The 12,765-nt window shown below is 41.9% G+C and overlaps 1 protein-coding gene across 1 annotated transcript in view; it reads right to left on the bottom strand.

Annotated features, from left to right (window-relative positions):
• Positions 1 to 12,198, bottom strand: part of LOC145354559 (broad substrate specificity ATP-binding cassette transporter ABCG2-like) — a 101,001-nt gene extending 88,803 nt beyond the window's left edge. The window contains exons 1-3 of the mRNA XM_080206023.1: positions 11,924 to 12,198; positions 5,856 to 5,968; positions 1,064 to 1,181 (exon numbers count right to left, since the gene is read on the bottom strand). Coding sequence (XP_080062149.1) covers positions 1,064 to 1,181; positions 5,856 to 5,968; positions 11,924 to 12,198 — 506 coding nt within the window. The remainder of the gene's footprint in view (positions 1 to 1,063; positions 1,182 to 5,855; positions 5,969 to 11,923) is intronic.
• Between the last annotated feature and the right edge of the window lie 567 nt (positions 12,199 to 12,765).

The following is a 12,765-nucleotide window of genomic DNA, read 5'->3' as shown; positions in this document are numbered from 1 at the left end:
TAAATTCCATTTGCCATTTCCTGGCCCATTCGCCCAGCCTATCTAGATCCTTCTGCAGACTCTCCACACCCTCCGCACAATTTGCCTTTCCCCCAATCTTGGTGTCATCAGCAAATTTCGACACCCTGCACTCGGTTCCCTCCTCCAGATCATCTATATAAATGGTAAATAGCTGAGGCCCCAGCACCGACCCCTGGGGCACCCCACTAGTCACCAACCGCCAATCCGAATAGCACCCATTGACCCCCACTCTCTGCCTCCTATTTGACAACCAATCCTCTATCCACGCTAACACCCTACCCCCAACTCCATGTCCCCTGACCTTCTGCAATAACCTCTTGTGAGGTACCTTCGCTGAAGCTTTGTCAATGTACTTGGGACAGAATATTCCAAACTTTACCTAAATTGCAAATCCCATGACCGTTGGCATTCTAAGCCAGAAAGTCTGTGTCTCAAGCAAACACCTACATACACAGCTAGCTGGAAATTCACACCCCTTTGTCTAAGGGTGAACAGTCAACCAAAAAACATGGGGAGTGATTATGACCCGCAGTCTGTCTGTAGGAATGGCAGCACATGCTCAAAATCTGAAACGCTCAATTCGTGTCAATGGGTTTCCAAGTTTCAATCTCAAGTTCAAGCCATGGAGTGGCTAGAAACATGCCCCAGGACCATAGAAAGCTCATTTTAATTCGTTACCATGTCACTAGTGAGCACTCTGTATAGGGCATTCCCCCCTCACCAGATATTCAGCAGACACTAGCATTTACAACAGATCTATATAAGCACGAGCCTGGTGACTTCATTCCAGAGTGAGATTTCGGAATTGAGTGCTCAGGCAGCTAGCACTCTCCAGGGTGTTCACTACTCAGAGAGCACTTATAACCAAGCCTTATAATCTGGAAGTGGTCTCTTGGTGAAAATCGGGAGTCAACCTGGGGAGCTCCATAAATTTCTATTCCATTTATTCTGCTATTATCACGTGTAATCATCAGATTTCAACTGATGTTCTGCAGTTTTAATATATCCAGCAAAAATGCACTATATGTTAAATTCAACTTACGAAGATTTTCCACTGCCTGTTGGGCCAAGGATAGCATTCAATCCTGGATTTAAAACACCACTATAAAAGACAAAACTAATATCAATAAAAGTGCTATGAAAGGACCTCAGTGCAGCACCTGTATTAGGTACAATATGCAATGTAACACAAGCCATTCAATCTAAAGGCAATCTCCATGAGTCAGTCTCTCAAATAGCTGCAGAAATTATTAATGAGATAATTTTCTGTAGCCACAAACATGTAACTACTATAATAGATTAATAGAACACTACAGCACAAACAGGCCCTTTGGCCCACAAGTTGCACCGATGACATCTATACCTACCAAGCCATAGAACTATCTGTAACTCCCAATGCCATTAGATCCCATATACTCATCCAGAAGTCTTTTAAAAGACCCCAGCAAGTTCACCTCTACCACCACCGGCGGTAGCCAATTCCACTCACTCACCACCCTCTGAGTGAAAAACCTACCCCTAACATCTCCTCTGTACTTGCTTCCCAGCACCTTAAACCTGTGTCCTCTCGTAGCAACCATTTCAGCCCTGGGAAATAGCCTCCAAGAATCCACCCTACCTATTCCTCTCAACATTTTATAAACTTCTATCAGGTTGCCTCTCAACCTTCGTCTCTCCAGGGAGAAGAGACCTAGCTCCCTCAACCTATCTTCATAAGGCATGCCTCCCAATCCAGGCAACATCCTTGTAAATCTCCTCTGCATCCTCTCAATAGCTTCCACATCCTTCCTGTAGTGAGGCGACCAGAACTGCGCACAGTAAATGCACTGAAAACTCTGATATCATCACCTCAAAGAGACAAAGGGGAAGGAAACGATAAATACTGAAGTAGAAAATGAATTGCTGATCTGCCCTTTGAAATCGGACCTGATTGACTCTGACCAAATATCAAAGACACTCTTGAGGTGAGCAACTTCTAAAAAAAAAATTTAAGGCAATGAAGGAAAATTAAGAGAGATTCTGGAGTATAAAAAGGGCAACTAAATTGCAAAGAAAAAATTTAAATTGAACATGGCAAGAGATGTACAGAATAATAATGAGGATATTTTAGGAGAAAAAGATGGAGGAATAGTTCAAATTTAAAAACGTGGAATACAATCTGGGTTTAGAAGTGGCAAGTTGGGAACATGCATTCAACTGCTGTCTCAGACATGTAAGTCACTGATTTCTGTTTAAGGAGGTTACATGCCTCCATGTTGTTTTAGCTTTAACAACTGCCAGACTGAATTTACTGAGCCTTGGAAAACCCAGCAGCTGAATGGAAGAGAAAAGGGCAGGATCCATCAAGTAAATGTCTTTAGAGTTTTATCTGTGGGTCAAGTGGAGCAAGTGTGCTCCTCGTCCACCAAGCTTGCTTGTTGGGGGAAGACAGAAATTGGGAATTGTGCATTTACAAGCTTAAGAATTCCTGATATAGCGTTTGTACCAGAGCATCATTGGAGGAGAATCCCAGCATAAATTTAAAGGTCTTTCTTCAGCTGTTCAGTCCAGTCTAAAATTAACAAATGGCCATGCTGGTAAGTTCTATTCCATCACAGTATTTAAGTCCATGGAACACATGAGGAGCTTTCAGTTGGGCCTTAGAATAATCCTGAGGAACACCTGCAGTGTTCCACTCTCCCTTCCACCTCCTGATTTACAGCTATTGCTGGAATGTTTTTAGTATCTTAGTGAAGACAGAAACAAAATATTTGTTTATTTCATTCACCATTTCCTTATTATCTACGATTAGCTCCCTATTGTCACTTTGTAGATGGCCAACAGTCACTTTAGAGTGATAGACTGAAAGACCTCAGGCAACGGAGTTGAGGAGGAACTTCTTCACTCAAAGGGTGGTGAATCTCTGGAATTCTCTGCCCGTTGAAGTGGTGGAGGCTGCCTCGCTAAATATTTTTAAGAAGCGGGTTGATGGGTTCTTGATAAGAGAGGGGATTAAGGGTTATGGGGAGAGGGCGGGAAAGTGGAACTGAGCCACAACAGATCAGCCATGATCTTATTGAATGGCGGGGCAGGCTCAAAGGGCTAGATGGCCTACTCCTGCTCCTATTTCTTATGTTCTTAAGTTCTTATGTTCTTAAACATCCATCATCAGCAGAGTGTAACCTTCCCATGGCCCCCCCATTCTCTGCAGCCTCCCTTCACCCGCCCCATCTGCCAATCACCCACTCTGCACACACCCATCAACTGCTGATCACCCTCCCCCCCGAGATTTATGATGATATTATGCATTTAAGAAATTTCCAGACCACTGTACCTGTCAATCAGGATGTGGGTATGCTGGCGTTGGATTCTAATCTAATCAGTAATCTCTAAACTGTCTGTGCTTTATATGCTCTGTCTGAGGCCAGAACTCTCCATTCACCTGACGAAGGGACTAACCCCGAAAGCTTGTGAGTATATTATCAAATAAATGGGTTGGACTAAAACCTGGTGTTGTCAGACTTTTTACCCTGTCAATCAGGCCAGCAGATCGGGAAGATAATGCACAAGCTGGTCCCACACCAGAATGTATCTTCCCAGCACTGTTTCGCCGACAGGAAGCGAATTTAAATACTAATGTCATTGTTTAAATGACATTAACGGGGCCGGCGCAGCCATTTCCAGCCTCCCCAAATATTCCCCCCTCGTTGGCGAGAAATCTTGCCATTGAAAATCACTCATGGTCCTCACCACAGGGACCAGTCACGACGGTCATGCTGGGGGATCGGAGCCATGTGAAACCCCCAGGTGATATGGTCATAACCGTGCAGTGCCCATGGAACAGTGCCAGGTTGGTAGTGCTCACTGGGCACTTTGGCACTGCCCACTGTGCACCCTGGCACTGCCCACCATGCCCTGGCAATGCCCACTAGGCACCATAACTGTGCCAGGGCAGTGCCAAGGGAATGGGGCCTGAGTGGGAGTGGAGCTTGACTGATGGTGGTGCTATGGCATTGCGGGAGGCAAGAGGAAGCTCCACTGGGGAAGAGGGAGCTCTGCAAGGGGGAGCTTTGCATGGTGGTGAGGCAAGGGGAGGAATTCTGCAGGGGAGGATATGCAAGGGGGGGGTTGGTGAACAGCAGTTGGTGGGTGTGTGCAGAGTGGGTGATTGGCAGACGGGGTGGGTGAAGGGAGGCTGCAGAGAATGTGGGGGCCATGGGAAGGTTACACTCTGCTGATGATGGATGTTTGCCTGAGGTCTTTCAGTCTATTACTCTAAAGTGACTGTTGGCCATCTACAAAGTGACAATAGGGAGCTAATCGTAGATAATAAGGAAATGGTGAATGAAATAAACAAATATTTTGTTTCTGTCTTCACTAAGATACTAAAAACATTCCAGCAATAGCTGTAAATCAGGAGGTGGAAGGGAGAGTGGAAATTAGTGACATTACAATCACTAGGAAAGCAGCAGTGATCAAACTGATGGAGCTGCAGGTTGTCATCCTAGGGTCTTAAAAGCTGCATCTAATCAGATAGTAGATGCATTGGTGTTAATTTTCCATAATTCCTCAGATTAAATCAGACAAAAAAGTAGCAAGTAACCCCTACCTTCAAAATAGGAGCTTGACATCTGTGGTAGGGAGGATGTTAGAATTAATCATTAAGGAGTTTATAGCTAGGGCACTTAGAAAAACTCAAAGTAATCAAGAAGAGTCAGCATGTTTTTGTGAAAGGGAAATCATTTAATCAATTGATTGGAGTTCTTTGAAAGAGCAAACATGCACTGTAGAGACATATGTACTTGGATTTCCAGAAGGCATCTGACAAGGTCGCACATCAAAGGTTATTGCGGAAAATAAAAGCTCATGGTGTATAGAGTAAACATTAGCATGGCTAGAATATTGGCTGACTGGCAAAAAACAGAAAATGTATCAGTGGTTCTTTTTTCTGATTGGCTGGATGTGGTGCTGCATAAGGTGGTGTGTAATGTGGAAAAATGTAAAGTTGTGCAGTTTGGGAATAAGAATTTAAAAAACAGGCGATACTTTAATAAGAACCTAAGAACTAGGAACAGGAGTAGACAATTCAGCTCCTCAAGTTGGCTCTGCCATTCAATATGGTCATGGCTCATCTTGTCTTAGCCTCAATTCCACTTTCCAGCCTATTCTCCATGACACTTGACCCCATTAATAATTAAAAATCTGTCTATCTCCTCCTTAATTTACTCAATGTCTGGCATCCACCACGTTATGAGGTAGTGAATTCCACAGATTCATAACCCTTTCAGAGAAGTAATTTCTCCTCATCTGTTTTAAATCTGCAGTCCTTTATCATAAAACTATGATCTGTTGTTCCAGATTACCCAGAAAAGGAAACATCCTCTCTATGTTTACCCTGTCATTCTCCTTTAGCATCTTATAGAATTCCAACAGTGCAAAGGAGGCCATTTGGCCCATCAAGTCTACACCAACTCCCCAACAAAGCATCCTACCCCTGCCCTATCCCCATAAACCCCACATATTTACCCCGCCAATCCTCTAATCTACACATCCCAGAATAATAGTGGGCAATTTAGTATGGCCAATCCACCTATCTTGCACATCTTTGGAATGTGGTGGTGGAGGAGGGGTGGGGCGGCTGTAGCACCCGGAGGAAACCCATGGAGACATGGAGAGAATATGCAAACAACCACAGTATCCAAGGCCAGAGTTGAACGTGGGTCCTTGGCACTGTGAAGCAGTACACCTCAACTAAATCTCCTCTCATTCTTCTAAACTCCAGGGAGTACAGGCCTAAATTGCCCAATCTCTCTTTGTAAGTCAAACTTCTAATCTCTGGAATGACTCTAGCAAACCTCTTCTGAACGTCTCCAATGCAACTACATCCTTCCTGAAGTAAGGGGGCCAAAGCTGTGCACAATACTCCAGGATGGTCTCACTAATTCCTTGTACAGTTTCAGCAATATTTCTGAAATAGAGCAATATATTAGAGCAAAATCTCAGATGGAGTTTAACATGGATGAGTGGGAGGTTATCCATTTTGGCTGGTAAAATAGAAAGGCAACTTATTATCTAATTATTTAGCAATAAATGCCAAAGTTCCATTTGCCTTCCTTATTACTTACTGTTCCTGCATACTGGTTTTCTATGCTTCATGCATGAAGATGTCCAGATCCCTCTGCACCGAACCACTCTGAAGTTTCTCTCCATTTAAATAAGCTGCCTTTCTATTTTACCAGCCAAAATGGATAACCTCCCACTCATCCATGTTAAACTCCATCTGAGATTTTGGCCCATTCACCTAACCTATCCACATCCATTTGTAAATTGCTTATATTTTAATCGCAACTCACTATTCCATCTATTTTAGTCTCATCTGCAAATCTAGCTATAGTACCTTCTATCCCTGTGTCCAAGTCATTAATGTAGATTGTAAATAGTTGGGGACTTGGACTGAACGCTGTCGCACCCCACTGGTTACATTTTGCTAACCAGAAAAAGACTCATTTATCCCAACTCTCTGCTTTCTGTTAGTTAGCCAATCCTCTATCCAAGTTAATAACAAGTTACCCCTAACACCATGTGATCTTACCTCGTGTTTTAACCTTTTGTGCAGCTCCTTATCAAATACTTTTTGGAATTCCAGATATACCACATCTACAGGATCCCCATTATCCACTTTGTTTGTTACATCTTCAAAGAACTCTAGCAAATTAGAAAAACACGATTTATCCTTCATAAAATCATGCTGACTCTGATAGATTGTGTTTTGACATTCCAAATGTGTTGTTATCACTTCCTTTACAATGGATTCTAACAATTTCCCAACAATAGATATTAAATTAACTTGTCTGTAGTTTCCTACTTACTGCTCCCCTCCCTTTTTGAATAAGGACATTATATTAGCATTTCTGTAATCCTCTGGAACCTTTACCACATTCAGAGAATTTTGGAATATTATAACAAATGAATCCACTATCTCCACTACCACTTCCTTTAAGACCCAAGAGTATAGGCCCTGGGGACTTTTATCTGCTTTCAATCCCAAGAGTTTGCTCAGCACTTTTTCTCTATTGTTGATGATTGTTCTAACTTGCTTCCTTTCTATTACTTCTACATTACCTATTACTATTGGGATGGGTCCGGTGTCCATGAAAAATGAGGCAAAATACTGATTTAGTGTCTCCACCATTTCTGTGTTCCCCACTATTAGCTCCCCAGTCTCATCCTCCAAGGATCCAAATTTCACTTTAGCCACTCTCTTCTCTTTTATATACTTATAGATGTTTTTCCTAGCCTTTTTGAAATCTTGTTCTAGTTTTCGTTCATAATTTACCTTTGCTATTTTATTAACTTTTTGGTAACCATTTGTTGATCTTAAAAAGTTTCAGCCTGCCACTGGCATTTGCAATATGGTATGCGTTGGTTTTTGTCTTTATGTTATCTTTAACTTTCTTGCTTAGCGATAGCTGTTTCTCCCCCTCTTACAATTCCTGTTCTCTCTGCAATATATTTTTGTTGGGAGGAATTGACTATCTCCTTAAAATATCTGTCACTGTTCATCAACTATCCTACTTATTAGTCTTCCTGCCCAGTCCACTACAGCCAAATCTCTCCTCATGTCTATGTAATTACCTTTGTTTAACTCCAGAATGCTAATGTGGGCCTCCAGTTTCTTGCCCTCAAACCAAAGTTGAAATTCTAGCATGCTATGATCCCTCTTTCTTGGAAGGTCCTTAACTATGAGACCATCAATTAATCACTACACATTACACAAAACCAAATCCAGCATAACCTGCTCCCTGGTTAGTTACACAACCTATCGCTCCAAAAAAAATCCCTAATATATTCAATGAACTCTCCTCGAGGTTACTCTTGCCAGTTTGAGTGTTCCAGTTTATATGCATATCAAAATCACCCATGATTATAAGAACATAAGAACTAGGAGCAGGACCCTCGAGCCTGCTCTACCATTCAATAAGATCATGGCTGATCTTTTTGTGGACTCAGCTCCACTTACCTACACGCTCACCATAACCCTTAATTCCTTTATTGTTCAAAACATTCAGTGAAGTAGCCTCAACTGCTTCACTGGGTAGGGAATTCCACAGATTCACAACCCTTTGTGTGAAGAAATTCGTCCTCAACTCAATCCTAAATCCGCTCCCCCTTATTTTGAGGCTAGTTCTACTTTCACCTGCCAGTGGAAACAACTTCCCTGCTTCTATCTTATCTATTCCTTCATAATCTTATATGTTTCTATAAGGTCTCCCCTCATTCTTCTGAATTCAAATGAGTAATGCTCCAGTCTACTCAGTCGCTCCTCATAAGCCAATCCTCTCAACTCTGGAACCAACCTCGTGAATCTCCTCTGCACCCCCACCAGTACCAGTATATCCTTTCTCAAGTAAGGAGTCCAAAACTGTACACAGTACTCCGGGTGTGGCCTCTTCAGCACTTTATACAGCTGCAACATAATCTCACTGTTCTTAAACTCCATCCCTCTAGCAATGAAGGACAAAATTCTTATTTCTACACAAACTGGTTCTACACTTTGAGCTCCAGTGCCTATATAATTTCTTACTTCAGCACTGATCTCTTTCTTCACGAACAAAGTCACACCAACTCTTTTTGCTTTGTCTACCCTTTTGAAATACTGAGTACCTTTGGATATTCCAATTCCCAACCCTGGTTTTCCTGCAAACATATCTCAGTAATTGCCACCAAATCATACCCATTTCTCTGCATTTGTGCTGTTAACTCATTCATTTTATTTCAAATGTTTCATGCAGATACAAAGCCTTTAAATGTTTTCTATTATCAAATTTCCCTATTGTTGCATGATTCATTGGTGTAATATGATGTTCACATGTTCTGTCCCTGCCTTTTTTTTCAGGTAACAATCAGCCTCTTCACTAACCTGCACTACTAGCTTCTCCTTTAACTTTGATTTTTTTAAATTTTCCAAGCAACTGAACCTCCCTGTTATTTAGTTTAAAGCCATATCTACAGCCCTAGTTATGCGATTCACTAGGGTCTGGTCCCAGCATGACTCAGGTGGAATCCGTTCTACCAGAAGAGCTCCCTTTTCTCCTAGTTTTGATGTCAATGTCCAAAGAACCCATTTCTTCTACACCAATCTATGAGCAAGGCGTTTACCTCTTTAATCTTATTAACCTTGTGCCAATTAGCTTGTGGCTCATGTAATAATCCAGAAATCATTATCTTTTTAGTTCTGCTTTTTAATTTAGTTCCTAGCTGCTCATATTCCGGCAGCAGAACTTCCATTGTTATTCTACCTATATCGTTGGTACCTACATGGACCACTACAACTGAACCTATCCACTCCCATTCCAAGTAAATGAGCTATATCCTTAATCCTGGCACCAGTTTGGCAACATAGCCTTCAGGAATCTTGAACCTGGCTGCACAGAACAGTCCCATAATGCACCATGGGAAAGTCTATGGCATTCTGCACCTTGGGAAAGTCTATGACATTGTACACCTTGGGAAGTCTGTGGCACTCTGCACCTTGTGAAAGTCTGTGAAATTGTGCACCTTGGGAGAGTCAATGGAATTGTGCACCTCGGGAAAGTCTACTTTCTTAGGAGACTAAGTAAATTTAGCATGTCAAGCACAACTCGCACCAACTTTTACAGACACACCATAGAAAGCATTGATTCTGGTAGTATAACAGCTTGGTATAGCTCCTGCTCTTCCAACACCGCAAGAAATTACAAAAGGTTGTGAATGTAGCCCAATCCATCAAGCAAATCAGTCTCCCATCCATTGACTCTGTCTACACTTTCCACTGCCAGCATAATTAAGGACCCCTCATACCTTGGACATTCTCTCTTCCATCTTCTTCCGTCAGGAAAAAGATAAAGAAGTTTGAAGTCACGTACCAACCAGCTCAAGAACAGCTTCTTCCCAGTTGCCATCAGACTTTTGAATGGACCTACCTTGCATTAAGTTGATCTTTCTCTACATGCTAGCTGTGATTGTAACACTACATTCTGTACTTTTCACTATATACTAATACTATTGTGACAATAATAAATCAAATCAAAGACATTTTGCACCTTGGGAAAGTCTACAAAATTGTGCACGTTGGGAAAGTCTATGGCATTCTTCATCTTGGGAAAGTCTATAGAATAGAATAGAACCCTATAGTGCAGAAACAGGCCCTTCGGCCCATCGAGTCTGCACCGACCACAATCCCACCCAGGCCCTATCCCCATTTCCCTACACATTTACCCGTTGTGCACCTTGGAAAAGTCTGTGGCATTGTGCATCTTGGGAAAGTCTGTGGCATTGTGCATCTTGGGAAAGTCTGTGGCATTGTGCATCTTGGGAAAGTCTGTGGCATTGTGCACTTGGGAAAGTCTATGCATCTTGGGAAAGTCTGTGGCATTGTGCATCTTGGGAAAGTCTGTGGCATTGTGCACCTTGGGTAAGTCTGTGGCATTGAGCACTTGGGAAAGTCTATGGCATTGTGCATCTTGGGAAAGTCTGTGGCATTGTGCACTTGGGAAAGTCTATGGCATGGTGCACCTTGGGAAAGTCTATGGCATTGTGCATCTTGGGAAAGTCTGTGGCATTGTGCACTTGGGAAAGTCTATGCATCTTGGGAAAGTCTATGGCATTCTGTACCTTGAGAAAGTATATGGAATAGTGCACCTTGAGTAAATCTATGAAATTGTGCACCTTGGGAAATTCTCCAGTCTGGCACGCCACACCACAGCTGCCAGTGAGAATGGAGAACTTGGCGCTCAGCCAAATCTCTAATCAGTACAGTAGGCTGGAGAATTCCTGCCTAAGAGTCTGCAAAATGGTATAAGTGAGTGGGAATGTAATTTCATATGGAGCATGTGGAAAAATGTGGTCCACTTGGGCAGGAAGAATAGAAAAGTGGAGTATTATTTAACTGGAGGGACTGCAGGATGTTGTGGTACAGAGGGCTTTGGGTATCTTTGTACATGAATCATAAAATGTTAGCATGCAGTACAATATGTAATTGGGAAGACAAATAGAATGCTGGCCTTTATTGCAAAGTGGCCGGAATATTAAAGTAGGGAAGTCTTTCTACAACTGTACTGGCCACTGGTGAGAACATGCAAGAGTACTGCTGTGTACAGTTTTGGTCTCCTTGCATGAGGAATGATATACTTGTATTTGAAGCACTTGGCTGAATAAAAGGATTGCCTTTTGAGAAAATGTTGAGTTGATTGGGCATATACTCATTGTAATTTAGGAAAATGAGAGGCAACTTTACTGAAACTTATAAGATTCTGTGAGGTTTGACAGGGTAGATACCGAGAAGATGTTTACCCTTATGGAGTAATATAGAATTAGGGGGCACAGTTTAAAAATCAGAGGTCTTGCTTAAGGCAGAGATAAGAAGGAATTTCTACTCTTAAGTGTCACTAGTCTCTCAAATTCTATCCACAGAAAACTGTGAGGCTGAATCATTGATATATTCAAGCTGTGTTAGCCAAATTCTTGATCTACAAGAGAGTCTACAGATAAGGGGGACAGGCAGGACTGTGGATTTAAAGCTGGAATCAGATCAGTCATGATCTCATTGAATGGTGGAGCAGGATTCCTGGGCTAAATGACCTACTGCAGCACTTTTCTCATGCTCTGATTCCAATCTAGGAAAATAAATGAATTGGAATTGGTAAGGTTCGATACCAAGCAGCTGCCAAAAGGATCAGATAAATGTACATCCATTTCTGTGCTATGAAACCTTCAATTTCCATACTGCAAAAATCAAACCCATCTGTGGATGACTCCTAGCTTATCTCTAGCTTATTCCAGAAGCACAAGGAGTCTGCAAGATAAAAGATTTTAATTATTCTATTTTCAATGCTTAACTAAAAATTAGAGAGGAGCAGGAGGTATAACACAACAGAGAACTTACTTGATATCATAAAGAATTTGTTTTCTGGTCACTTTGCAGAAGAATGGAAAGCCACTAGAAATGTTGACAGAATACTGTATATTATGGAAACTGACCACCGATCCCTGGGAATCTCCCAGCAAATCCATATTTAATGCAGAGCGCTCAGATGTATTTTCATTCTCCTCAGAATACACTTCAGGAAAAATGTTGTCTTGCATGTTAGTGGTGCATAAGTTGAGCCCTTTGTTGTTTGGGCTGCTGGCTGCAATCTTTTTGCTGAATTTATTTCCCATTTTGTAAAATTTCATTCATTCTGGCAGAAAAAGTACAGCAAATTATTAAGTTATAGGACTTTTTTAATTGTGTTGAAAAACTAAAAAGATACAATAAGGAAAAGCTCAAAGCTAAAAACCCAAATTAAAAACACAAATGGTAACAAATAAATAAAGGCACCTGTACACCTTTTAATCAAGTAACCAGAATTCGATAACTCTCTTAAATAGTCTGAAGCTGACTTTTCAGGTTCTGCCATGCTTAGGAATGGAAACAGGTGGGTTCGAAAATATTGCTGCTGCTGGCAGATCAGTTTCCCAATGCTTTTCCCAGTTCCAGCAAGTTTCACCAGAACAAGGGAGACGCCCTAATATCTGACCCAAGCTTTCAAGCATGGCAACTACAATTGGCAGCTCAGTGAGGAGCATGTTCAGATCTTGATAGGTCATGCAGTCAGGTCAGGGGAATGGAGTTGTACACACAGAGGGTAGCCAATCATGTCTAGCCCTCGGTGACCACTATGAAAACGTAATTAATGCATAGTGGAATTCAATCATTGACATACACATGCCATCAGGTCAAAACAG

The sequence above is a fragment of the Carcharhinus amblyrhynchos genome, chromosome 17 (assembly GCF_965287045.1).
Source record: "Carcharhinus amblyrhynchos chromosome 17, sCarAmb.v2.hapA, whole genome shotgun sequence".
Classification (NCBI taxonomy): Eukaryota; Metazoa; Chordata; class Chondrichthyes; order Carcharhiniformes; family Carcharhinidae; genus Carcharhinus; species Carcharhinus amblyrhynchos.
Note: the sequence above shows the minus strand (reverse complement) of the source record. Positions and strands in the feature narration are given on the sequence as shown.